At 37.9% G+C, this 26,472-nt stretch overlaps 1 protein-coding gene across 4 annotated transcripts in view; it reads left to right on the top strand.

The window, feature by feature from the left end:
• The window catches only part of PI4KA (phosphatidylinositol 4-kinase alpha), a 56,600-nt gene extending 33,861 nt beyond the window's left edge, over window positions 1-22,739 (top strand). For 3 of the 4 annotated variants that reach the window (XM_046901194.1, XM_004945480.5, XM_415062.8), the window contains exons 23-55: window positions 543-625; window positions 878-948; window positions 1,048-1,172; window positions 1,594-1,675; window positions 2,255-2,338; window positions 2,564-2,653; window positions 3,662-3,781; window positions 4,896-4,988; window positions 5,336-5,492; window positions 5,737-5,864; window positions 6,549-6,707; window positions 6,964-7,115; window positions 7,640-7,747; window positions 8,483-8,610; window positions 8,700-8,819; window positions 9,177-9,256; window positions 9,397-9,590; window positions 10,344-10,434; window positions 11,137-11,304; window positions 11,808-11,861; window positions 12,558-12,678; window positions 12,940-13,069; window positions 15,106-15,176; window positions 16,069-16,141; window positions 16,252-16,322; window positions 16,904-17,013; window positions 17,638-17,742; window positions 18,210-18,335; window positions 18,647-18,767; window positions 19,395-19,554; window positions 20,812-20,901; window positions 21,754-21,837; window positions 22,049-22,739. In XM_046901194.1, coding sequence (XP_046757150.1) covers window positions 543-625; window positions 878-948; window positions 1,048-1,172; window positions 1,594-1,675; window positions 2,255-2,338; window positions 2,564-2,653; window positions 3,662-3,781; window positions 4,896-4,988; window positions 5,336-5,492; window positions 5,737-5,864; window positions 6,549-6,707; window positions 6,964-7,115; window positions 7,640-7,747; window positions 8,483-8,610; window positions 8,700-8,819; window positions 9,177-9,256; window positions 9,397-9,590; window positions 10,344-10,434; window positions 11,137-11,304; window positions 11,808-11,861; window positions 12,558-12,678; window positions 12,940-13,069; window positions 15,106-15,176; window positions 16,069-16,141; window positions 16,252-16,322; window positions 16,904-17,013; window positions 17,638-17,742; window positions 18,210-18,335; window positions 18,647-18,767; window positions 19,395-19,554; window positions 20,812-20,901; window positions 21,754-21,837; window positions 22,049-22,100 — 3,601 coding nt within the window. In that variant the 3' untranslated portion in view covers window positions 22,101-22,739. Of the gene's footprint in view, window positions 1-542; window positions 626-877; window positions 949-1,047; window positions 1,173-1,593; window positions 1,676-2,254; window positions 2,339-2,563; window positions 2,654-3,661; window positions 3,782-4,895; window positions 4,989-5,335; window positions 5,493-5,736; window positions 5,865-6,548; window positions 6,708-6,963; window positions 7,116-7,639; window positions 7,748-8,482; window positions 8,611-8,699; window positions 8,820-9,176; window positions 9,257-9,396; window positions 9,591-10,343; window positions 10,435-11,136; window positions 11,305-11,807; window positions 11,862-12,557; window positions 12,679-12,939; window positions 13,070-15,105; window positions 15,177-16,068; window positions 16,142-16,251; window positions 16,323-16,903; window positions 17,014-17,637; window positions 17,743-18,209; window positions 18,336-18,646; window positions 18,768-19,394; window positions 19,555-20,811; window positions 20,902-21,753; window positions 21,838-22,048 lie in introns of those variants that run through there. The other variant, XR_005840101.2, reaches the window with a different exon arrangement.
• The last annotated feature ends 3,733 nt before the right edge of the window (window positions 22,740-26,472 follow it).

A 26,472-nucleotide genomic window follows, 5' to 3' on the forward strand; every position in this document is an offset into this window, starting at 1 on the left:
TGCTGCTACGCAAAACGTTGCGTAGCTGAAAGCTGAGGTGCAAGTCTAGTAGTAAGGAAAGTAGGTAAAAACTTCCCCATCCTATTTTTACTTTGACAATAGTTGACAACACATACAGTTTTTATCAGAACTGTATTTTGGCTGTATTTTTAGAAATGTTTTTTTTTTGCTAAGTGATAGTTCCATTGTACACATTCAGTGCAGACAAAAGCTATAGAAATGTCTAAGATTGTATATATTTTTGGATTTGTTTGTTTGCAATGATTTTATAAGTGTATTATCATCAAGTTTCCTATTCCTAAGGCGTGAAATTTGTTCTCTTGATGACATACTTTTTTTTTTTTTCCCCTAACATTTGGGTCCACTTAGTTGAATGTAGAAACAAATGGCAGTATCACACTCATTAGAAACTTAAAGTTAGCATGAGATGAATCATTACTGTGTTTATGTGGTATGTAATGTGTTGTTAGAGTATGTAGATTTGTGTTGAAGATTTTTAAATAAAAGTGGAAAAAAAGCATGCAAAGCTCTTGCTCTCCTAGGGTACTGCGTTCAACTGATCAAGATCGCTTCCAAGTCATGTTTTGCTATTTTGAGGATAAAGCAATTCAAAAAGACAAATCTGGTAAGTTTACCAAGTTGAAATGCATGGAAGTTATCTACAAACGTGCAAAATTAAACCAAATTCAACAATTAAAAAAAAAAAAAAAAATCTCATTCGCTGGAGTGCTTGTTGTTTTATTCTTGCCAAATATTTTGTCTTAGTTTTGAAACAGCTTGGTTCAATGCTGGCTTGCTAAGCATGAATGCTTTTTAACTGTTAAGAATAAAGAAAACTCAGTTCTTATCAAACCTGTAACTTCTCTCAATTCTTCAGGAATGATGCAGTGTGTGATAGCTGTTGCTGATAAGGTGTTTGAAGCTTTTCTGACAATGATGGCTGATAAAGTAAGTAACATGGCATCTAAACTTTAAAATTAATGTAGAAGTTCTTATTCATTTTAAGGGAACGTACTTGGCTTTATACTTCTTTGGCATGTGTTTTAGCCTAAAACCAAGGAGAATGAAGAAGAGCTGGAGCGACATGCTCAGTTCTTACTGGTGAATTTTAACCACATTCACAAGAGGATCAGGAGAGTTGCAGACAAATACTTATCTGGTCTAGTAGACAAGTGAGTATAGATTTTACTCCGCTGTTCTTTTCACATGGACTGCTTTGTGAATACTAATACAATTAAGGAAAGCAGTCGTGGATTTGGTGGCTGCTACTTCTGCTGAAACATCACCTTGTAAAATAACAGGCAACAGCATTTTTAACCCAGTCTCTGAAATCCATGCTTGAATTGTCTCTGTCTACTTAGCATTCCCCATGGATGGAGCAAAGCGAAGTGCCCATGAAATAACTCCAGCATGTTCTTTGATGGAATAGCTTTACTTAGCTTGCTTTTCAGAGAGCTTTCAAGCATGTATTGAGCCTGCCTGCTGTGAGCCAAGGCAAATTGTGATTCCTGTAGAGTATGAGTTTATCTAGTGCTCTTTGAGGAGCTCCATGTCTTGAGAAAAGAAATTCCTTCCAATCCTGTCTTGCTCTAGATTTCCTCACTTGCTGTGGAGCGGAACTGTGCTGAAGACTATGCTTGACATTCTGCAGACATTGTCACTGTCTCTTAGTGCAGTAAGTTTCTTTTATAATGGTGTTATTAGAGTACAAGATGCGTGTTTCCTTTTTTTTTTTTTAACTTTCATAGAACTGAATGTTTTGCTTTGTTTTGCAGTTATATGGCATTTCATAAAGTTACCAGATACTCAGAAAATCAAATTTAGTAGTACAGAAAACAGTATTAACCATTTTGGATAGTTTAACTTTAATCTCATTTTGCATAAAAGTTTGTTGATGGCTTCTTTTGTTTTTTTTGAACAATAAAGGTTGTCAGCATATACAATTTCCAGTGTATATGTGTTTATATCTTTTGTATTCAGTACCTATTATTAATCTGTAATATTTCAATTATTACCGACTAGTATTTTTAAAGATGGAAATACTTTATTAAGTTTTATTTTCATGCTAAATTTTGAGAAGACTTCTGGAATTTTCGAATTGCTTGTACTGAAAACCTTACTGGAATAAAAAAACATCTCTTAGAGCTGTTCAGATTTACTTTGGGAGCAGTTATTTAGGAAGAGTGATGTTCGTAATATTCAAGTTAACTGATAATGTATTTTATTTTGAGAACTGATTGTTGTTTTTGATTAGGATATTCACAAGGACCAGCCATACTATGACATTCCTGATGCACCATATAGAATAACTGTCCCTGACACACATGAAGCCAGAGAGGTAGGTAGTCCTTGATTTATCAAACAACCAAATAATGCTTGTCTTTGTCTCAATGTGAGTTACTCTGAGCTACTCTAAAAGGACAGTGCTTTTGTGGGTAAAGTTCTCTGTTGCTGTCTGGCACATCATAGTACCCATGTTACTTATTACAGCATTAAAACCAGTGCTTCTTGTTCAATATCCTGCAATTCACTGGTTTTTGTTGTTGTTGCTTTGTTATTCTAGAGTATAGTCAAAGATTTTGCTGCGCGCTGTGGGATGATTCTGCAAGAGGCAATGAAGTGGGCTCCTTCTGTTACAAAATCTCATCTACAGGTAATGAGCCTGTAACTGTGAAAGAATTTGATCATTGTAGGTCTTCAAAATTAGAAATAAGTTGTGCTGTTTTTTACTTTCTCAGACTGTTCAAACTTCATTTTAAATTTTGTCTAACTAAAATTTCCCTTATTCTCTGGCAATAAAATAACTAGAATTGTTGCTTTGATCTAAACCTGAATATCTTTGACAGGTTTGAAAACAGTTGATCATTCCAGACTTAATTCAGAAATAAAAATCTGTTATAGTTCTCTGCCTACCAGAATTTAATTATAGGTAGCTTAAAATACCAGCTGGACTGAAATGAGTCGTTAGGTTTTAAGTCTTATTTCTTGGGAGCATTTTTTTTTCCATTGCTGTTTATTTTTCAGTTAAAGAAAAAAAAACATTACATATGAGTCTATGATAAACTGTAGATGTTACTTTCAGCATGGATGTAGTAGATGCTCGCATAGGGCAGAGTTCAGTAGAAAGTGGTAAAAAAAAAAAAAAAAAAACCCACCAACAACTTAGCAAAAACTTTTTATGATGTATTAATAAATAAAACACTTTATGTAAACAAGAGGTCTCACTACAGTATAATGGAGTTCTCTTTTTGTTAACCCATTGCTAAGTAGCAGAAGAAGATGTAGTCCAGATTAGACTAATGTTCTGTCTACCTAGAGGTGAAAAGATTATTTCTGGGAAGGCTCAAGACTGATCCAAAGCACTTAGTTTTGTAAGACTCTTTGTGGAAAGTGTTTCTATTTAAAAAGAATCTCAGATTTGAAGTATTACCTTGTTCACGTAATCGTTTTACAAAATGAAATATGTCTTTCTCTTTGCAAATTTAGGATGAGGTTTTGAGAGTTTTTTTGCTAGGGAGCAGTACCTACAAGAAGTAGACAGTCTGCTTGTCCTCACATACATCTGTAATTAAGTTTTCTGCAGTTATACGGTGTTTGCCTCTGAACTGCCTTGTTTTGAAAAGCACAGTAGTTTTCCAACAAATGTTTTTTGGTGCATCAGGAGTACCTAAACAAACATCAGAACTGGGTATCAGGTTTGTCCCAGCACACAGGACTGGCTATGGCTACAGAAAGTGTTCTTCACTTTGCTGGCTACAACAGACAGAACACCACTTTGGGCGTGAGTATTTGCTTGTTTGTGCAGCTGTCATGTTAATTTTATAACATGAAGTTTAGCCAGATAATATAGAGCCTCTAAAGCATATTTGTCATAGCATTCGAAAATTACTCAGATGTCTTATTTCTTTCCATCTCAAGTCAGAGTATCTTCCAGTCACACTATTGCTATGTAAGTTACTGAGAAGTAGGCTGCTAACAAGCAAGAAAGTAAAACTGTATCTGTTTCCTCTTAAAAACCATCTCTATACGTTTCTTGTTAATTTGAAAGTAGCATCTTTGTGTAAGGCTGAAATGAACTGGTTTTTAGAATAGTATGCTCATTTGCTCTAATTCTATGTAGGTTCACTCAAAATATGCTTTTACATTGTGTATTTCATTTCATTCAGTTTTATGCAGTTTGTTTACATTTTCTTTTTCTTAAATATGTTTGTGATTCCTGAAGAAATCTATAGAATCTGTTCTGTCATCAGTCAGCTTGTTTTCTAGCAGCAGCTTTGAAAGTGTCCTCACTCCAACCTTTAGCAGGATTTTCTTTTTCATTCCCTCTTACTATCATCCTTCTAGCCAATTCTAGTCACTACATGTAAATAGGACAAAGAATTCCCCCAGGATGTAGGAATGTTGTGACATAGTTCCCTAAAGAGGGAAAGTTTTTAAAAAAAAAAAAAAAAAAAAAAAAAAAAACAACTTAGAATCACGCACATGCTGGAAGAGACTTTAAAACTGCAAGGAAAATAATAGAAAAGGTTTCCTCATATTCACACTGCTTGTTTTGATTAGGGCCTGTCTACATGTCAAGAAAGAAAATATAAGGACGAAGTGACAGAAAACTGTCAGATTATAGAATTTAATTACCTTTTTCATGCTTTTTTATCTTTCAAAAAGTGCATGTGTGTAAATTTTGAAAAATTTCAATCTGTATACATGTAACTAATGCACATGTTCCTTGTTTCATATTTATCAATTCTGGTACTTTTGTATGTCATAGTCCTGATTCTATTCTGATTATAAGCACAAAGGAAACTAAGCTTAAAACATAGGTAATGGTATAAAAGGAAAAAAGATAAGTGATTAGATGTAAGCAATATGAATAGCTGTATATGATTTGATCATAGGCAACCCAGCTAACTGAAAGACCTACTTGTGTGAAGAAGGACTATTCCAACTTCATGGCTTCACTTAATTTGCGCAACCGCTATGCAGGGGAGGTAAGTACACACTTTTACACAGTGTGTGGAGTGTTCACCAGGTCTGGCATCGGAATATTGTCACTTCCAACCTAAATTATTCTGTGATTTTATGTTCTTTTAAGCATGGACTCTAAAGTTAAATTCATTCAAGACAGAAGAGTATAATTTTCCTAGGTTATTAAGCAGCTCTTTTGCTGTTGATCTTGTATGAAGTTCTCAAATTACAGGCAAAGCTAAGGTACATTAGCAAAATACAAATAAAAGAGATCTGTTTGTACTGAGTTTCCTTACTCAGCACATGACGTGTACCAAACTAGACTCCTAGAAATATTGTTCTTCGTTTGTAACCTCATTATATTTTTCAGGTTTCTGGAATGATTCAGTTCTCAAACGCTACAGGACGAACATCTGACCTGAATAAACTGATGGTCAAAGAGCTGAACAATGCTCTTGAATCAGGCCAGACTGAATTCTACACACAGGCCATGTTTAAGTTGACTGCGTTATTAATAAGCAGCAAAGGTAATGAAAACCAAATAGAGTTCTGCATTCTAGATGTGAATGCCATGTGTGGTAAACACAGAAGCTATCTGCATATTAACTCTGTATGTATCAACTTGAAGCAAAACTGTGTTTGCAGTTATTTCAGTTAAGCTTGTATTGGGGGAAAATGCTCTTAAACTAGAACCTGTTTATTACCTGTTTTTATGCTGATTATGCTTTTATTTATTCTGCTGTAGAAATCTGTTTGAATGTTTGCTTTCAGATTGTGATCCCCAGCTCCTTCATCATCTGTGCTGGGGACCTTTGCAGATGTTCAACGAACATGGTATGGAAACAGCAATTGCTTGCTGGGAGTGGCTGCTTGCTGCCAAGAATGGAATAGAAGTGCCGGTAGGAAGCTATTTAACTAAGTACTCTTTCTCTGTCCCTGCAAGAGGGAAAGGAAAGAATATATGAAGAGATTCACAGCTGTTGTGAATACATGTAAAATAAGAATGGTAAATGCACTGCTAATCACTTTAACCTGCCAGGAAGTTTCTCTTTGTGTATTGTTGGAAATCTGAACACCCTCACTATAGAGACTGTGGGAAATGCATCCTTAGCAGCAAGGATGATAAAGCAAAGGAAGGCTGTTAGGATCTCAGCTGTACAACTTACTTTGCTGCTTGAGATACCTATGCTTCTCACGAACTAGATCCTGAACTACTGCAATTTGTAGAATGATATTTTAAAACAGTCAATAATATCTCAGCTCATCATTTAGGGCCTCCGGTGTTTGGCGTTATTCCCTTGCATAAAAACTAGGCTTGTAAAAGTTATAATCCTGTAGCAGGATGTAGTAACTTTTAGCAGAGAAAGGACAGCACCACACAATACTGATAGTTCAGCCTCAACAAAATACAGCGCTTGTCTGCTGTTGCCCTTGGTATTTCTGTTATTAACAGAACTTCAGAACTTCTGAAGGAGTCTTTTTTTTTTTTTTTTTTTCCATTGTGCACCTTGCAGAGAAATATTGTGCTTTCCATACAAGAAGATGCTCTTGAAACAGAAAATCCTATAATCTTGTTTTCGTAGTTCATGCGGGAAATGGCAGGAGCCTGGCAAATGACAGTGGAGCAGAAAGTTGGCCTGTTTTCTGCTGAGCAGAAAGAAGCAGATCCATTAGCAGCCTCAGAGGAAAGCCAGCCAAGGCCTTGTCCACCAGAAGTCACCCCACATTACATTTGGATAGAGGTGTGTATTTCTAGAATGTCCCCCCTATGATCATGTTGGAATGGTGCTATGATTAAGCCATTCTGTACTGTTTGTTCTTGTGATTTGCAAAGATAGTGGAGTCATGATGGTAGTCCCTCTGTCTCAAAGCTCAGAGATGTGCTCTTTTTACAGGAGCACAATGATTATGAAAGTGTCTGAAACAGAGACTGGTTGGTTTGATTTTGAGATTGAAAATAAAATTAAAGGATGCATAGCGTATCTCTCTCTCTTTCAGTTTCTGGTGCAGAGATTTGAAATAGCCAAGTACTGCAGTTCTGACCAAATAGAGATCTTCTCCAGCCTGCTCCAGCGATCTCTTTCCTTGAACATTGGAGGGGCAAAGGGCAGTTTGAATCGGCATGTGGCAGCAATTGGACCCCGTTTCAAGTGAGCAGGGTTTCTTTTCCTTGGTGGCAGTAGCATGTGGACAAAATAAATAAATGTTAAGTTTTTATTTTGTCCTTGGCTTCAAGTGGTGGAAATTCTCTTAAAAGCCTGGAATTATGCAGAGTTGAAGCTCTGTTTTCAAAGTATAAGTATCTAACTTTACTTTGAAAGTCAGTTCTGGCGCTTCAGAAAACTTAATGATTTTATATAATGAGTATATAATAATTATATAATTTCATATAGTGAATCATTCACATCATGAATCAATTCTGTGTATCAGCAATAATTCTGCTCTATCAATTAGTCTCTTTTCTGTGACTTGAAGGCTTCAGCTTTCTATGGTTCAGTCATCACAGCTTTAGGAACAAGCTCATGGTAGAATGTTCCGAGAGCTCTGAAACAGGCACATTTCAACTAGTTGAATGGATTTGTAGCTTTAATATTGCTCTAAGAATGGTTTGTGTGGTGTTGAGTTAGTCATTATTTTGGGAACATCAAGGTTTTCGTTCTCTTAAATGTATTAGGTTGTTGACACTGGGGTTGTCTTTGCTGCATGCTGATGTGGTTCCAAATGCAACTATTCGAAATGTTTTGAGAGAGAAGATTTATTCAACTGCCTTTGATTATTTCAGGTACTGTCCCATTTGCAACTACTCTAAAAGTGTATGTGCAACGTTTCCTATACCTTCTATAATAGTTTAAAGCAAAAGCTGTCTTTCTCTAGTGATTTAACTTCCTTTTTTTTGTCCATTCTAACAGAGGCTTTTCTTTTGTTTGTGATTCTTCGTAGTTAATAAACTGTCTTGATGACTTTTAGATAGAATTTTTTTATATATATATACATATATATAATTCTTTTCCATATGTGGTTTACAATGTATTATCTTCAGGAACGTTGCAGTTCTTTTCTTTCTGGTTTTTTTTTTTTGGAATTCATTCAGTGCTCAAAACTGTACCTAGATGTAAGATGTAAAGAATTGCTTTTACATAACAGGTGGCTGAAATACTGCTTTCAAAAATCGTTTTGAGAGTACAACCACACTGAATTTGATTCCAAGATTTGACATGAACACAGCAGAAAATAATGCAGTAATGGGAGTGTCAGACAATGCAAGGAAATCATAATCTTAAAATGTAATATTAAATTTCAAATGAATCCAAGATGGTGACAGGCTACCACCTTAGTTTTCAGTTATAATGGAAAGCTTCAGGCAGACAGGATGAAGAAATAAGAATAAAATACAGTGTAACATTTGGTCTCATCTCTTTTAGACTGTGGTCAAAAGGAGGAAAAAAAAGATCTTGATTCTTTTTGTTTGCTTTTTTATTTTTAATACATTCAACATTATTTGTATGATTTTCTTGAGTTGGCCATCGAAGTTCCCTACGCAGGGGGAAAAGAGGCTTCGTGAAGATATCAGCATATTGATCAAGTTTTGGACAGCAATGTTCTCAGACAAAAAGTATCTCACAGCAAACCAACTTGTGCCACCTGGTGAGATCCTTCATCTGCAGTTTCAAAAGCCCCCTTTTTTTTTTTTTTATTTGATTATATTCTATATCAGATCTGTGTTCTGTTGTTAGATAATCAAGATACCAGGAGCAACCTGGATATCAATGTTGGGTCTCGGCAGCAGGCTACGCAAGGATGGATAAATACCTACCCTCTGTCCAGTGGCATGTCAACCATATCTAAAAAATCAGGTATCTTTTTAATTGTAACCAGCTAATTATAGCCAACTTTGTAGTATATTTTATCTGTTGATGTTGCCTACAGTCAATATTCAACATGAGGCTCACATTCACCTGGCAGGGTATTTGATTATCAATGCCAAATTGTGGAGGGGTAAAAAACAACAAGAAACCCAAATTGTGCCACTTGTAGCAAGCACAATGAGTAGCTGCATTGCTGACTTTCTGAGATCATTCAAATGTAAATTTACAATTGTCATGTGGTGATTCAGTTCTTAGATGTAGAAGTTGCCAGATGTGGACAGTTTAAAAATGACTTTAACATACTGAATAAAAAACACTGAAAACATTTTTTACCCTTTATTTGAGGAATGTCCAAGAAGACTAACAGAGGTACGCAGCTACACAAGTACTACATGAAGCGAAGGACGTTATTGCTCTCGTTGCTGGTGAGTTTGTAGGGAAACAGTATGAGTTTCGAAGACTGCTGTTTTTGCATGATGTGTTGACTAAAGCACCATGGGAGAGTGAAGCGGGAGTATTTTTACTTCCAGGGAATATGTATTTATTTTTTCCTTGTTTCCCTCAGGCTACTGAGATTGAACGCTTAATCACATGGTACAATCCACTCTCCTCCCCTGAATTAGAGTTGGATCAAAGTGGGGAGAGCAGTGTGGCAAACTGGAGATCGAAGTATGTCAGTCTTAGTGAGAAGCAATGGAAGGATAATGTAAATCTAGCTTGGAGCATTTCTCCTCATCTTGCTGTACAGCTGCCTACCAGGTGAGAAATTTCAAAAGAGAAAGGTGATGTAATTCTTGCTGCCTTTCTTAGAAGTTGAGTGAGTACAGGCACAACAAGTATTGTTGGTACTTGCTCCTGCTTACAGCCTCCTTGCATACTTTCATAGATGGTTGAGACCTTTCAAATAAAAAGGAGTGGATTACTTAAAAAATATATATTAACTTGGCTCAATATCTAGTGGAGTCCAATTTCCATCCGTTTGATGCTAACGTGTTGACAGTGTTTTGTTCAGCAGAAATTATGTTCATTTTTTTTAATAGTATTTAAATCATTAGCAGACATAGCATTTAAACAGTTCTAAAAGTATCTTTGAAAGAAGTGTTCTAGCTATATATTGGCTTGTACTTTAAAATGTATGCTGAGAGAATTAGCATAGTTGGCTTTGAAAGGGAAAGGAAATTCTTTCCTCCTTACAACAATGATAGTTTTAGCGAAACAGTGGTAGTTCATGTGGTTTCTGTAAAATCCCAGACATTATATTTCAACCAATAATTCAATAATGGGCTAAAATGCTAGCTGCTAGTACAAAAGCACTGAATGAGGACCAGCTGTTCCTGAACCCGAATCCTCTTTTTGACATCGTATTGTTCCCTCAGTGTGCATTGTTTGATGGTTGGACTATTTGCTTATTAAGAATTTACTTTCCTGCCCTTTGCTGTTATAATCGTGATTTAAATAGAAGAGGCTTTCAAAGTTTTCTGATAAGGTTATTGTATTCCTGGTTATATGTAGATTTAAGAACACTGAAGCTATTGGAACAGAAGTAACTCGTCTGGTTCGGTTGGACCCAGGAGCTGTTAGCGATGTTCCTGAAGCAATAAAGGTACTAGTGAATATCTATATACAGGGCCCCAAAATGGCTATTTAGTTCAGCTATACTGGAAAATACAGCCTTACCACAGCGTATGTTCTAATGCTAAGCATATTTCTGTAGGAGAGTATGACAAAACAGCTGTGGAAATAAGATGCTGAGGCAAAAATCACAGGAATAAAAGTAGATGGCAAGTTAGTGCTCACTATACACGGAATATCTCAGAGCTCATAACTTGCAGTACACCTGCTGTTTCTGTTCTTTTTACATAATGCATAGAAAGACAACAGGACCACAGGTTATGGTGAGCACTGCTGCTGAAGTTATTTTAAACTTAACCTGTCCTCTTGAGATGCCTAGCCTCTTAAAATGGAAGAGGCTTGTTATGCTCATCTGCAGTAAAGCATTTACAGAAAACAGACAAGAAAACTGCATCTTTTTTCACTCATCTGTTTTTGCTTTTCCCTGTACTCCTCTACTGTGCTTTTAGTAATTTGATCTCATAAACTTCATGTAGTGATCTAGGAGGTGGAATGATTCCGATAGTTAGATTTCCAAAGAAGATAAAATAGCTGTGGTTTTGTAAAATAAAACATAGCATGTTTTTCTTGCCCTGCTTTAATAAGCTATATGATAGCATTACCATCTGATGAGCATTTCCTAGATATTACTAGGTGCTGTAAGCTGCTAATATGGTTTGACCTGTTTTTTCAGTACCTGGTTACCTGGCATACAATTGATGCTGATGCACCTGAGCTCAGTCATGTTCTGTGCTGGGCGCCAACGGATCCACCAACTGGCCTTTCCTATTTTTCAAGCATGTATCCACCTCATCCTCTAACAGCTCAATATGGAGTTAAAGTCCTGCGGTCTTTTCCTCCGGTAAGATGAGTTTTGGGATAGTTGCGACCATAGTCATTGTGGTCACAGGCCTCATTTTAGTACTGTGGAAAGACACGTACGCAAATTGGGCGCGCCTTGTTGGAGGATGTGAATAGATTGGGATGGAAACTTTAAGTTGATTGTCCAACAATAATGGCTTGTATACTTGGCAACTGTTTTGTCATAAATTGCACCAACTTAAATTCTTCAGTGTTCCGCTCAAATAGTACCGAATTCTCCTTTCAGCAGAGAACTTTTAATACTAGTCAGGCTTGTATGAGGACTATAAAATAGATTATTGTTAATATTTTTGAAGTTGGACAGGTCAGCAAAATGCTTGTATTTAAGGAGAGGGCATACATACAGTTTAAAATAAAGAGGGGGTGGTATTTGCAATTTTATTCTATCTCGTAACAGAAGGAAACTTTTCACTGTGTATGTGGCCTGTCTTCTCCTCTTGAGTACTAGAACAATAACAATAAAAACTCTGACTTCTTTTTCAGGATGCCATTTTATTCTACATTCCACAGATCGTGCAGGCACTACGGTATGATAAGGTGAGGATATGAAACAGCTGTACATGAACCAAGCAAATGGCTTTTAGACTTAAAACTGCCAAACAGACAAAATCTAAGCTTGAAATAGTGCTGCTAATTATCATGGTATATCTAATACATAAAAGACAAATGCCTCTAGAGGCTAGCTTGCTTTGGATGCACCTCTTTTATGCAGTCCGTGGGATGAGTAGAATTCATTTGTGCACTTCAACTTCTTTTCTGAGTTTGTTCTTATTCCCTACAAAATTTCTGTGGAACTGTGCAAACGCTTAGTTCTTTACACCCAAATGCACAGTCTATAAGACAGCATACACATTTCTGATATTACATGAGCATTTAGTGATGCCAGGCAATACCAGTGTCTCCACTGCGTTTCCTCTGGGTTGTACACGTACTATGAGTTGCACAGATTTTAAGGAGATTTGAAAACCATGTAGAACATTTAGAAAATGGCTGAGATACTCAAAGTTAGTGATGGAATGTGTCAGTAATAAAGCCAAAACAGGTTAGATCAGTTCCTTACCTTTTAGAGTACACTGCCATTCTTCAGAGGCCTTTTAGCAACCTGAGTGAGATTGCAGCGGTCTTTGCATCAGTTAAATATTTTTGACTTTTAAGAATCACTGTTAGTAAGAGTAACGTTGAGTCTGCTTGAGTTGTAATGATCTTTTCTTATTGGACTGACTATGATTGCAGATGGGTTACGTTAGAGAATATATCTTGTGGGCAGCTGCCAAATCCCAGCTCTTGGCTCACCAATTCATCTGGAACATGAAAACTAATATCTACCTGGATGAAGAAGGACACCAAAAAGATCGTGAGTTCTTTGAAATATAATATAGTTTAGCTCCTTTCTTGCCTCAGTTCAGGCCAAATCTCCTTCTTGCTTTCTCCTGGCAGGAGGGAATCCTTTTATCTGGAAACTTCTTTAGTTTGTAAGGATAGGCCACATTCTGTTGAAGTACTCTACCTGATAAAAGACATGCAGCAATGTTTGCATCAGTTTTTTTGTACCCATCACATGTATCACTTAGCTTTCTGAAATAAGCTTCTAACACGTTTTCTTTTTTGTGTGTAGCTGACATAGGGGAACTTCTGGAGCAGCTAGTAGAGGAGATAACTGGCTCATTATCTGGCCCAGCCAAAGAATTCTACCAGAGGGAATTTGACTTCTTTAATAAAATCACTAATGTTTCAGCCATTATCAAGTAAGTGTTATGCTACAGAAATTGTGCTGTTTTGGGGGTGCGGTTCTGGAAATTAATAGTGCTATAGTTAACAGGCTAAGGTGCTTTTAGTCATATTGAAATAGTGTCTTTTGGGGAAAAAGAATTAATTACTCATATGATAAGAAATTGATTTTTCCTTTTTAAAGTTTAACTTAACAGTCGTAGTAGGATGACAGGTCTCATTTTACTTTGACTCTTAGAGATAATTTGTATCTGGCCTAATCTCTGTGCTTGCAATTAGCAGTTCTGTCTTAACCAGCTTTTACTTCTTATTCTGGAAGCAAATGATTGTAAATTTCAGATTTAATTTGATTTTATAAATACACTGTGGTTAGTAATAGTGAAATGAAGTTCCATAGAAGAGTGCTCCAATATGTGATTGGAATTGGGAAAACAATCTATGCTCCTATATAGGTTGAAATTCTGTCAGTCTAGTTGTCACACCTACATTGTTAATTTGGCTTCTTGGTTAGGCACTTAGCATTCATTCTCCTGAAAAGTTAGGTTCAAGAAAAGCAGTACTCCTGCATTTAGGTGTGGCATGTAACATGTTATTCACATTTTGTGTGGATTTCTAAATAAATAAAAATAAAACATAAAAAAAAAAACAATCAACAAAAACACCTGACGTACCGGTAAATAACTTACCTTCTGCTAAAACTGCATGATACTTTTCCTCTTCACAAGGAGATCTCATTATGTGGTGAAATACAAATAATTGTTCTTCTTTCATACATAAGTGTTTTCCCTTTGTACCTAAATTGTGGTTACAGAGAAAGATGCACTGTCAGAGTAAGCAGATCTTTTAAAGTGAAAGTCTTGCTTACGGAGACTGTCACTGCTGACTGCAAAATACTCAAATTAACTTCTGTAAATCTTGCCAGTGGGTGGCAGCAGCCCAGCACACAGACTCTAAAATCTGTATGGGTGGTTTTATTGCATATTTTTAGAACATTCTCAGGTGTTAAAACATTTGAAAGTCATATAATATATATTTTTTAGAACATACCTCCTTTAAAATGAAGGTTTGCAAACCAGCAGTGTAAAGGCATCAGGTTAAAGGACACTTGCTTCACAGAAACAAACACTACGTATCTTCAATGTGCATGTCAAAATGTTTTCACCCAGTAGGATGAGTTGAAAGAGGGCTCTAGGGCATGAATATCATGATATTTAGGATGAAATCAAAGCACTTTTTGTTAGCATGAAATCATAATTAAGCAACTGTTAATAACTGCATTTGCAAGCATTGCATTTTGTATCTCAAGTACTTAAAAAAACAGTCATGTTTTATGCATTTCCCACGTAAAGACAACAGAGAGGAGATGCTGTTTGTATTGTAGATTGCATAAATGAGTAAATGTATAATCTATAATGGTTTCATTACTGTAAGTGTTTCTGTTGCTGCTTCAGTAATCTACTGTACTGCTTAAAATTAGAGCGTAACTAATAACTAATAAATTTTCAGTTACATGGTGCTAGACCAAATGCGTGCAATTGCATGACTGATTTCAATAGATGGTTAATACAGGTGCCTGTGCGAATTGGGTAATTGCATGTACTAATTGTTAACCATGTTACCAATTATCCAGTTGACACCTGCAGTCATGCTAAGTATGTGAACAAATTAGGCGTGTAATTGCATAGGTATTTTGCTGCCTTGTCCTTTTTCAGTTAGCTTATACCACTTCCAAAGCAGTGTTCTTTTTCTGGTGTAAGTTCCACAAAGGAGAATTATATTGGCATAACTATAGCACTGTTGACAAAAGCGTGCTTTATGTGCAAATTTCTCTGCAAGGAAGTGTCTTCATATTTAATTCACTGCTCTTATGCTGTTTGGTTTTAACAGCTACCTATACATCCAATCAGTGTTATATCCACAAAGCAAGGACTTCAGTAAGACAGTGGTGCAGTAAGACATCTTTGTCGTTGTATAAATTTGTGTACTACCATGGTGTTTTGTTTCACAGTAGTATATAGACTATAGTTATATAAAATATTATTAATCTTTCTAGGCCGTTCCCTAAAGGAGATGAAAGAAAAAAAGCTTGTTTGAGTGCACTGTCTGAGGTGAAAGTGCAGCCTGGTAAGAAGGGATTTCATCATAGAATGTAGTGGTCTTTTTGCATTTATTATCAGTGCAAAATTTTTCTGTAAGCAAATGCTAAATTTCAAGGCAAATGCTAAATGCAACATGTTGAATATTTTTACCAGCTGTTAATTTCTATATGGTGCACCAAAGCTTTCTCTAAAGTGTTTACAGTCAAATTAGATAACACTGGTAAAAACAGCAAGGTATGTCTGAAGAGGGAAAGTAAACAAACTGTTCTTTTGGACCACCTTTGATTGAAAGAGATTAAACATCTTAAAGAATTTATCTCAAGAGTAAAACATGTCCAGTTGCTTTTGTTATCCTTTTTCTTGCTTCAGACATGCCCTTGAAACATGACTATCTCAATGTCCTTTTATAGTATATACTATTATTATAGTATATAGTATTTATACACACGCACACACACACACACACATACGTATATGTATGTATATACACACACATACGTAGACATATATTTTAAACATATTTTCCCCATCTGAATCTTCCTTTTAAAATGCACTTCGACCTCTGTCTGATAGGTTTCAGTTCTCCTACCATTTTTCATTTGCTAAAGGTGCACTGGAATGTGCTGCTACACCTTGCTAGAAACTATTGTAAGAAAAGTCCTATCTGTACATTTCTGTGGTAAAGATTCTGCAGTATTAGTTCAAAACTGTATTCTATTAATTTCTGACAATCATTGACCAATGGGAAGGGTACTGCATTCTTTGTGACATACAAACCATATCCTCCAGTTTATCTCTAACATTCATTTAATTCAAAAGAATGTACTGAAGTTGTAGACACTAAGAGCAATTGTTCTCCATGTATTGTTGTCACGCTGGCCAATAAATCTTATCTTTGTTCTCTGTTCCATTTTCAGGCTGCTACTTGCCCAGCAATCCTGAAGCTATTGTTCTGGACATTGATTACAAATCGGGAACCCCTATGCAGAGGTGGTGTGCTCTTGTATTCTTCCATTAAGTTAATTAGTGATATTTAGCTTTTCTATAAATTCTCATTTGGCTAACTTGCACTCATCATCTTTTTATTTATTACAATGTAGTGCAGCAAAAGCACCATACCTGGCCAAATTTAAAGTGAAACGATGTGGAGTTAGTGAGCTTGAAAAAGAAGGTTAGTAAATGGGTTTTAATCATTGACACTATTAAGTAAGAATCAGCACTTCCCTTAAAATTGCCTGCTTTTAGTGACCTGTGTTGCTGCAGTAAAGAAATACTTCCATATTGAACTTAATCTGCAATGGTTCGGCTCAAAAATGAAAATGCATAAAATGGAAAGAGAAGAAAATTTTTTGAAAACTTAAGTTCTGGTTTTTTTTTCTGTTTTTTTTTTTTTTTCCCTCTTTTTAAGTCCCTGGAAACACACCACAGAAGTATCCTGAAAAAAATGTAAACAGTTACTTTAGACTAACATATAAATTAATTGCCTTTCTGTGGTCTTTTGCAGGATAATCTAAGTGACTAGCTTAATGTACTGCAGGCATTTATCAAGTAAATTATGAAGATGATTTTTGATATATATGTTCCAATTCTAATACAGAAAGGAAACTGTCTTAAAGAATTCATCTTGCAAAGCAGAATTTTTTGTAGTGATCCTTCAGTGTGAAATGTGGTTTTGAGCATAGCGGGCTTGTCATGGTATGAAGGTACTAACTGAAGTGTGCATCTCGGTTTTGCTTTTTACTCTTCGTGCAGGTCTGCGATGTCGCTCTGATTCCATAGATGAAAGTGCAGAAGAAGGAGTGGACAGTAAGAAAATCTGCTGGCAAGCAGCTATCTTTAAAGTGGGTGATGACTGCAGACAGGTACAAAGCTACTACACTTCGCAGTTATATAAAACAAATCTGTAGGTGGCAATATAAAAGAAGGAAATAATTTTAGCTTGGAAATTTTTTTTTTATTTATTTATTTTTATTTTTTGGAATTTTGAGAATCCCTGGTAGGTATGGACTAAGGGAGAGAATTGTTATACTATTCTGGAAAATTTGATTTGGATACAAGTATCACTCTTACAAGACAGTTCATGTAATGCCATGACATAAAAATCTTTCTTAGAGTTTATTTTTCAATTGAACAATTGGTAATGTCAGAGTAATTTCCAAGGTGATACCTTGAATACCATATTGTACACTGAATCTTGATTGCTTTTGATTAAAGGAGAATGCTAGCTATTATCTCTGAAGTTATTAGTATCCCTCTTAATCAAAGAATGATAGAAAGGTTGTCAGCAGTTAAATCTTTGGTTTTGTTTGCTACCCACTTGAGCATCCTTTATCTTTTCCTTTTTTGATTTTCCCCAGAGCCACAGTGTGTGCACAACCTTCTGGGGAAACTTGTGTTCACTTCAGAGTTCCTCAGAGCATTTTTGTCATCTGACTTGCGATCCATAACCCCTGTAATGCTTGTGCAATTTCTTTCTTACATAACAGGACATGTTAGCTTTACAAATCATTGATCTCTTCAAGAACATATTTCAGCTGGTAGGCTTGGACCTTTTTGTGTTTCCATATAGAGTGGTGGCGACAGCTCCTGGGGTAAGTGAGCAGTTAACTCTACTGCTGTAGAAAGTAGTTCCTAATTAAAAAAAAAAAAAATCTATCTTTTCCTGCACACATAAGTTAACGTTTCTGCAAAGAAATACTGTGCGTGTCACTTACGCCAAATACTTGGAGTACCACTGACAGTCTTTTCTCTCTTACTTCCTTCTTTTCTAAAGCTTTTTGCTCTGAAATTTTGCTGCTTGTGGTTATTCATGTTTGTTGTTTGATTTCTGAGACAACGTTGTGCAAGTCTGTGGAAAGTCACAAATTGATTGTGTTTTATGTTGCATGAAAATTCTCAAATGTTGGATATAGTTTTTTTTAATGAACATACTAGAAATTCTGTGTGATGTGCAGACTTTCCCATATTTCTTGGGAGACCTCTGTGACTGCCAAGAGCCATGCAGAAAATGTATGTTGGGAGTATGCTACACAGACCTGTTTCTCTTTTTCCCTTTCAGTGTGGTGTTATTGAATGCATTCCTGACTGTACGTCCCGTGACCAGCTGGGCAGGCAGACAGACTTTGGGATGTACGATTACTTTACAAGGCAATACGGTGATGAGTCTACTCTTGCATTCCAGAAGGTAAAATATCAGTTTGCAGACATAGTACACTTTCAACTGAGTAATATTCTAGCCATAAGAAATAATGACAAATAATTAGGTAATTACTACTGTAATCCTGTACCTGGCTTCTGATGTAGATAATTCATTTTTAGCTATGAGTAAGCTAGCTAAAGAAATTACTACAGTTATAGATCTCTGGAGAACATTGTTGAACATAGATTCAAACTAATCATGAATGGGGAAAAAGAGTGTTCAACTGTATCTGCTTCTGGGATGAGTGAGTTATTAAATTATGTGTTCTTATTTGCTTTGACTTCTTGCTTGTACAGGCTCGCTATAATTTCATCCGCAGTATGGCTGCATATAGTCTTCTCCTTTTTCTGCTCCAAATTAAAGACAGGCATAATGGCAACATCATGCTGGACAAAAAGGGACACATCATTCACATTGGTCAGTCATAGCTATCTTTTCCTTCTGCTATAAAATACTGCTAATAGAATTTCAATTTGAGACGAATCAGATTTCAACTTCTAAACGCACGTGAGACATTTTTCCTGCCAGTTTAGTATTGTATGTATATTTGTGTTAGCTGCTTCTGCATAATTTCGGTTTTACAAGTTTTCACCAGCTTCAGGAAGGAATATACCTGTGTGGATTATGCGTGTATATTTATACATACGTATGAATACAAACATATACAAGTGTATATAAATATGGATGTATAAATACATATTTGGGTTCCTTTCTTTACTGCATGGGTGTGAACTAAACTTGATGAGTAAATTCATATAATTGCATAAGGCTGTAACCTCTGCTTTAGCTTTACTTTTCTAGAACTGTGCAGGTGTTTTAGCCTAAGTTTATCTGATGTCATCATCCTTGAGTATTACTTAATGTTAAACAATTCTTTTGTTGGTGTTTTTACACTTTATCAAAGCTTTTTTCCATTTGGAAATGAAATGCCAGTAGGAAAACAGATATTTTGATGTGAAATGCACCTCTCCTTTCTTCTGTCAGTTTTGACAGTGCACAGCTAAACACCAGAGTGTCTGAAAGCAGTTTATCTTTTGTGTGCAGATTTTGGATTCATGTTTGAGAGCTCACCTGGTGGTAATCTGGGCTGGGAGCCCGACATTAAGCTGACTGATGAGATGGTGATGATAATGGGAGGAAAAATGGAAGCAACTCCATTCAAATGGTTTATGGAGATGTGTGTTAGAGGCTATCTGGCAGTCAGGTAAAGCATTATTAACTGCTCGAAAGTGGAAGTGCTTGCACAACAAAAACCAGATGGGATGTTAAATAATAATAAACAGTAGTCTGTAGAGTGTCTGAGTCTGTCAATCTGGTGCATGAAACAACGTGACACTTAAATTTTGCAGCCTTTGTGTTTTTTTCCTGATCTTATGACATTTGAGAAGATCATGTATTATATTCAATTTATAAATGTAATCATCTCCTTTCTTCAATTTAGCATGCTGTTAATTAAAACTTTGCAGCAAGAAGCTACAGGAGAATCATAACCTTGCTTTCCTAACTGGGACAATCATATTAATCACCATTTCAGCTAGAGTCAATTACATGGAAGAAGCATTACTGTTTCCCTTGTAAAATATTAGAGGTTTTGTAGCTGTGCTTTTCAGCTATGATTGCCAGCCAGTAACATTAGAGATCTGTAACTTTACTATGCTTTACACCAAGCAAACAAGAATCATAGGAGCAGGACAAGGAGGAGGAAGATGTGGCTGCTCTGGCATGGGCTCCCACTTGGCATTGCAAGTTTTGCTTTACCATGGAGAATGAGTACTGAATGGATGTGAAGTGGATGTTGCATGTGGTTAGGAGGACAGTATGACAGAGCTCAGATTAGGGATTGTTCTATCATCATGACTGTGAAATACTATTCATGCTATCTTACAGAATTAGTTTCCTCAGCAAGTAGCCCCAGAAGGAGCTGTCTTGGAGTTCAGCACAATTTGCTTCCTTGAAGTGGCGCAATCTAGGGAAAGTTTTGTGTCAAGCCAGGAATGTCACCCAAGTAGCAGAGCACTAATAGATTAGTGGGAGGAGAGGAGGAAGAAGGGAAGCTGGACTGACATAGCAGAGAATTATATAGTAATTAGCAATTAGAAGATAATCTGTTACTATAGTATCACTGGTTTCAGACCTCTGTACTCTTTTGATGCACTGATCGATCTTTCCATTGTCAAAATACTATTATTTCCCAAAGTACTGCTTTATAAAATTTTCCTTGAGGGCTCCTCATCTTGCAGCATTCTAAATCTCTGATAGTCCGACATAAGGGAATGAAATTTAATTGATTGCAAGGAATGATGTAGCTCTGCCAACAAATGTGAGAGGATTACATGTGTTGTTTTAATTACAGAAAAAAAAGTGTAGTCCAGCTTCAGTCTTCTCAACCTGCCTGCTTTACCTTCTAAAGCTGCAGAAGTTCAAGTGCTGTAACTTTTTTGTCTTTTTTTTTTTGTTCCAGGCCTTACATGGATGCTGTAGTCTCACTGGTTACATTAATGCTGGATACAGGGCTGCCATGTTTCCGAGGGCAGACAATCAAGCTGTTGAAGTAAGTCAGCATGTATATGAACTGGAAAATGTTCATAATGCTTGCTCTTTGTAGCGTGTATATTGTCACAGTTTCTGCAGCCAGTGTTGTTGTCATGCTACTCAAATATCTTACATTTCTTAGTGTTATAAAAATGTTAAGTTTTTTTAGAGATATCTTAGAAAGCAGGGTTTTCATAGGCCTTCTCATACGATTAGGTTCAAGCTGTTAAGTGACTGTTTGAGTACGTGTTTTACCTTAAAGTTCTTAGTGCTGCCAAAGCAAGACCGTAAAGGAAAGATCTGTTTTAATAAGAGGTAGTGTGTTCTATCTAAAGTGGTGCTGGAATCTGAGGAGCAGCAACTTAAAATTTGTTTGACAGATAATGCAGTACTGAACAGGGACTGTGTTATAACATGAAAAATTTATGCAAACACAGATTGTATATCTTAAACAGCCCTTCAGGCTAGTGCCTCCAGAATAGTGCTGCAGTCAGTATTTCCTGCATATAACTTCCTACATTTTCCTAAAAAATAAACACAAATTCATGAAGTATAATGGGCTTGAACTTACAGTCATTGCTAAGTACTAAGGTATTTTAGAAGCGGTGGCTGTCTAGAAAGAGAGATCTGCTGTTACCACTCAACTGGTCAAAAGTTCGCAGCCTCAGTCTCCACTGCAAGAATAAAGACAAGTGCTTTTAAAATATTCCTATTATGTACAAGGTTGCCTTGAAGGGACTACGTACTTGCAGCAAGTGAAATCAACATGGGGCTGAACTTTTGCAGAAACACATTTGTGTCATGCTCAAAAGAAACCTCACTAATTTGTAATCCTGTTTTTTGTGGTGGTGGTGGTGTTTTTCTTATATAGACACAGATTCAGCCCCAACATGACTGAACGTGAGGCTGCAACTTTCATCATCAAGATCATCCAGAATTGTTTCCTCAGCAACAGGTTTGGCATTTTGTATGTCTTCTCTCTATAGTTAAAGGAAAGGTGAACCCATAAGCTGGCAAAGCTGAGTGCAGCAAAAACGTAGAGTTTTCGTGCTTCACCTGTATTTTATTTCTGTGGGATCTTGGTGGTCGTTTTTGTGACGGTGGTTGCAGTGTTTTGTTTTTTTCTTTAACTATCATTTACCTCTGGCTTTGCTTTTCTTCTCTAGGAGTAGGACCTATGATATGATTCAGTACTACCAGAATGACATCCCATACTGAGTCACTCTAAAGATTCACTGCTGAAGTGACACAGGCAACCCAATGCCCTTGCTCCGGACTTCTAATAAATAAGAGATGTTCAGTCACACCTTGCTATCTTCCACCTTCTGTGTATGTGTGTGCATGTGGGTACCTGTTTCCCGGACACTGCAACAATCAGTCTGATTGATTACTTTCTCCTTACCAGGTTCTATTTATTTTTTTCCCCTGGATTTTTGGAGTTGGGCTGCAATCATGATAAAAAAAAAAATTGTACTCTAATCATGAATGTGTGAAAGAGGTGAAGTTGTAGAGTTCGATAATTTTTCATGTCATGCAAGGATTTCTATAATACCTTTTAAAATGTAGAAAAACTTCCCTGTATGATCCCACAAAATAACACAGAAGTGAAGGGCATGCATTTCTCTTTGGAAGCAGTAATGTTGAATTGCTCAAAAAAACCTGATAATTGTCCACAGTGGTGATATCACGTGTAGCTATGTTCATACTCTGCACTGTACATGGTCCCTGCAATGTGGCATTTCATATATGTACATGAAGAATGTATTTTTTTCCTTTTGTGTGTTTTAAAAAAAGAGACTTCTGAGTATATTTAATCAAGAAAATGTAATAAAAGCCCTTATACTTTGTTGCAAGGTTTTTGACATGTACTGAGTTTTATTTCATACACTATAGCATTCTGCCAATTTGTGTACTGGGCCCTGTTCATTATAATGTGGTGCTTTTTTTTTTTTTTTTTTTTTAACTGGAGAAATCTGTTTTATCTTCAGATTCTCATCTGTCTCCATGGTCACATTTTACTCATGAAAGAAATGGTTTGTTCAAGCTTTGTGTGTGGAGGACTTGAAAGGCAGGAGCACGTGCAACCCCACTGCTTCCTGCAAAGAAGGCCATAAAACGTTCAAGGCACTGCTCACTGTACTTGAGCTCTGTGTGTTCTTTTCTTTGCCGGCTTTGTGGAGTCGTGATGATAGGTACAGTTTTTTGTTCGAGAACGGCCCCACCTGGGAAGCGGGCCAATGCTGCACTTCTAGGGATTCCTTTCTCTCATGGACTGCCGAGGAGGCAGCGCTGTAAGATGTTTGCTCTTCTATTTAAGCTGCTCTCTGGGTTGGCTACGACGGGGGCACTTTGCTCTAGCAAATAGCAGAGGCCGAGCTGAAGGGCGGGAGCCCGCCTCGCGCCCGGAGCCCGCGCCTCGCGCCCGGAGCCCGCGCCTCGCGCCCGGAGCCCGCGCCTCGCGCCCGGAGCCCGCGCCTCGCGCCCGGAGCCCGCGCCTCGCGCCCGGAGCCCGCGCCTCGCGCCCGGAGCCCGCCTCGCTGCTCGCGCTGAGGAGAGCCTGAGGGGGCGGGAAGCCGTGAGGCGCGGCCACGGTGAACCTGAGGAGGAGCTGCTCTATGCGTGAGGTAATTAAGATCATAATTAAGGTTTACACAAAGGTATTTTGAGTGTTTTTGTCCCTGATCGTTATGTTATAACATGTTCTGTTGCCTCTACAGCCCTGGTAGAAAAGAGGCACCAAAAAGAGGGGTAAAATGCTCTCTTTCAAATAATAGCCGCAATAAAATGTATATATTTATATATTTGTGTGTGTGTGTGTGTGTGTGTGCGCGCGCGTGTGTGTATGTATTTAGCGAAGGTGCTTCTGTCATTTCTCCACTGTCAGAAACCCCAGGTCTCACTGGGGGTGAGAAACTGGGTCAGAAACCCCAGATACTCCCACTCCGTGGGAGAACCAGATCTCCCTGTCTTCAGTCCACATCGGCTGTGCATATAGAAAGCCCTTAGGTAAGGACCAGAATTTATAGCGGCTCATTTCCGTCCAATGGACCCACAGTTCAGTGCTGCTGGTGCCTCGATCAGTGCTATTTATATGCTGATCGCACGTGCCCTGAGAGTGAAGCAGCAATCTGACCCCTCGTGCCACGTGCTGGGGCAGGGCACTCCCATAGACGCTCCTGGTAGCGACAGAGCAGTGCACGCTGGGTCTGCCAATGCTGTGAGCAGACACGGAGGGGAGGAGCGGTTTCCTCTTGGTAAAGTGCATAGCACTTTTTCTTTACGCCGTAAGTATGCTTGTGGGATCCCCCCTGGTTCTGGTCTAGTTTGGAGGTGCTGCCTTAACTTCCAGGCCTGTTGTAACGAAGGCCTGTGGGAAAAATATGCCCATGTTTAGCAAATCTGGGAGGTGATATGGTTTGTGTGTACTGGTGAGGAGTGAATGTGCAGGGTGTTAACTTTGCTTCTGACGTGAGAAGGGATGAATATACGCCTGTGAGAAATTTCATCCTCATAGTGGTATCTCCGGATAGCAGAAGAGGAAAAAAAATTCCTATGTTGCCATTGTGACGTTCTTTCATGTGAGACTTGGTGAGACATTTCATTTGCTACATCTGACCTTTTTAAAATGCTTGGTGTTACCATACAGATGAGAAAAGTATGTGTGCATCTTTGCATGTGTGCTGTCTGTTTCCTTACTGAGAACCTTGCTTTATGGTTTAAGATGCAGATCTAGCAGCTCACAATGCCTGGCATCCTGTGCATCACAAAGCTGTCTCTTGCATGAGGCTAGACTGTGTGTGTATGGTAGCCAAACGTATGCAAGTGAGCAATCCAATAAAGCCACCTATGGGAGTTGAGCTTGGAAGAATTTTGTTAACTTAGGTAATAAAGAATTTGCAGGAATATCTTTTATTCTGAATGCTTTATATTCTGACACAGAGTCAAACTTTAATCCTATTGCTGGGCCTGGCTGCCTATACTATCCTGAACTACCATTATGCAAGGCAGAAAGATTGTTTGGAAAAGGAAGGTGAGGGCTCTTGGAGCTATTAGGGTACTGGACTGACTGTAAACAGTTTGGCCACATATTAGAAGTTATAAGTCAGTAGGAACTTAAAATATCTGACCTTATTCCACCTAGACAGAAATTTTATGTGCACTCTTCAGAGGACCCCCACGGCCAAAAGCATTCCTGGGTCTGGGTCTTGCGCCAGGGCAGGGTGAACATCAGCTTCCCTGTTCTCCTTTAGAGACTGGAGTTACTTCTCCCTTCAACTCAGCCCAGTGAAGAGTAAAGCTGCCTCCTGTGGCAGCAGAGGAGGGACCCTAGCACTAGCATGAGGAGCAGCTGTCCTTTTCTGACCAAGGTAGGAGTGATAAGAACAGGGAAGAATTATATATGGTACAGTTTGTGAGTTGAGGCACGGTTCCCCCAGAAAGTGAACACAGACCAAATCCGTTGTCATTGCAACCGTGGCAGATAGCAATGCTTTTCAAACTCACTGCAGTTAGAGCTCTGGCAGCTGGGACCAGACCCTGAGCTTGGATCTTAGTACTAGCATGGGGCCTCTGCGCCGATGTGAAGCTGTGCGATGCTGAGTGTTGCCTGTCCTTTTTGGCATCCTGCTCATTTTCTTGGCCCCATGAACCAGAACCTTGCAACAACGTAGGCTGGCAGCATAGGGCATTGTGAAACAGACAGTGGTGCCTGGGACACGCTAACCAAGCAGTTGAAGAGAGAAGCAAATCTTCTGCCTTTCCTTTGAGGTGACAAAGTCTGGCAGGGAAAATTTTGATTGACCTTTAGTTGTGACATATCTGTCATGGCAGACACTGAGTGGTAGAGATAGTAAAATACTTGCATATCAGATGTGAAATAGCTCAAGAGCCTGACAGTTTGTATTCCAGTGTATTCAGCTGGGGAGGTTTTTGACCTTCCAAGAGGCATAAGGGAAATGTGTATGTATGTTTTTGGGAAGCTGCTTTTTTGAATTTTTGGAGAGGTACTCAGTATGCGGGCTCAGATGAAAGTTGTCCATTATTTTGGTTAAGATTCATGGGTACGTACTAAAAAAAAATGCAGCACTCTCCAGATAACGTTATCTCTTACATCCATGGTGGGCCTTCACATTCATGGTGGACATAGTGAGTAGATGGGCACTGTGTTTAGCCTCACGGAGTAAATAACAGAGGCAGTAAGATGGAGGAAGAAATGAGGTCCAGAGGAAAAAAAAACACAGAAACAGTTCAGCTATAAAGAACACAGTGATTGTGAATAATTCATGTGGTCGTTTGGAATACAGGCAAGTAGCAGTTAATAGTCCTCCCTTTGCTGTTTGTGAAAAAGGTGGGATCAGTTGCCTGGAGTCCTCTGCCTCAAAGGTAGTCCTGATCTGTGCTGCTGTCAGGCTTAAAAAACACTTTCTAGGGGTAGATCCCAACAGAAACCTAAGCTCTGAAAAGTGCTTTCTTCCTTTTACCTCATGTGTAAACTGAGATTTAAATTTTAATGCTTTCAGTGTCAAGCCTACCCTTTAGGCTGCAGCCCCAGTTGATAAAGAGAGAAGTAAGTCCAGCTACAGCTGAGGTT

The sequence above is a fragment of the Gallus gallus genome, chromosome 15, assembly GCF_016699485.2.
Source record: "Gallus gallus isolate bGalGal1 chromosome 15, bGalGal1.mat.broiler.GRCg7b, whole genome shotgun sequence".
Taxonomy (NCBI): Eukaryota; Metazoa; Chordata; class Aves; order Galliformes; family Phasianidae; genus Gallus; species Gallus gallus.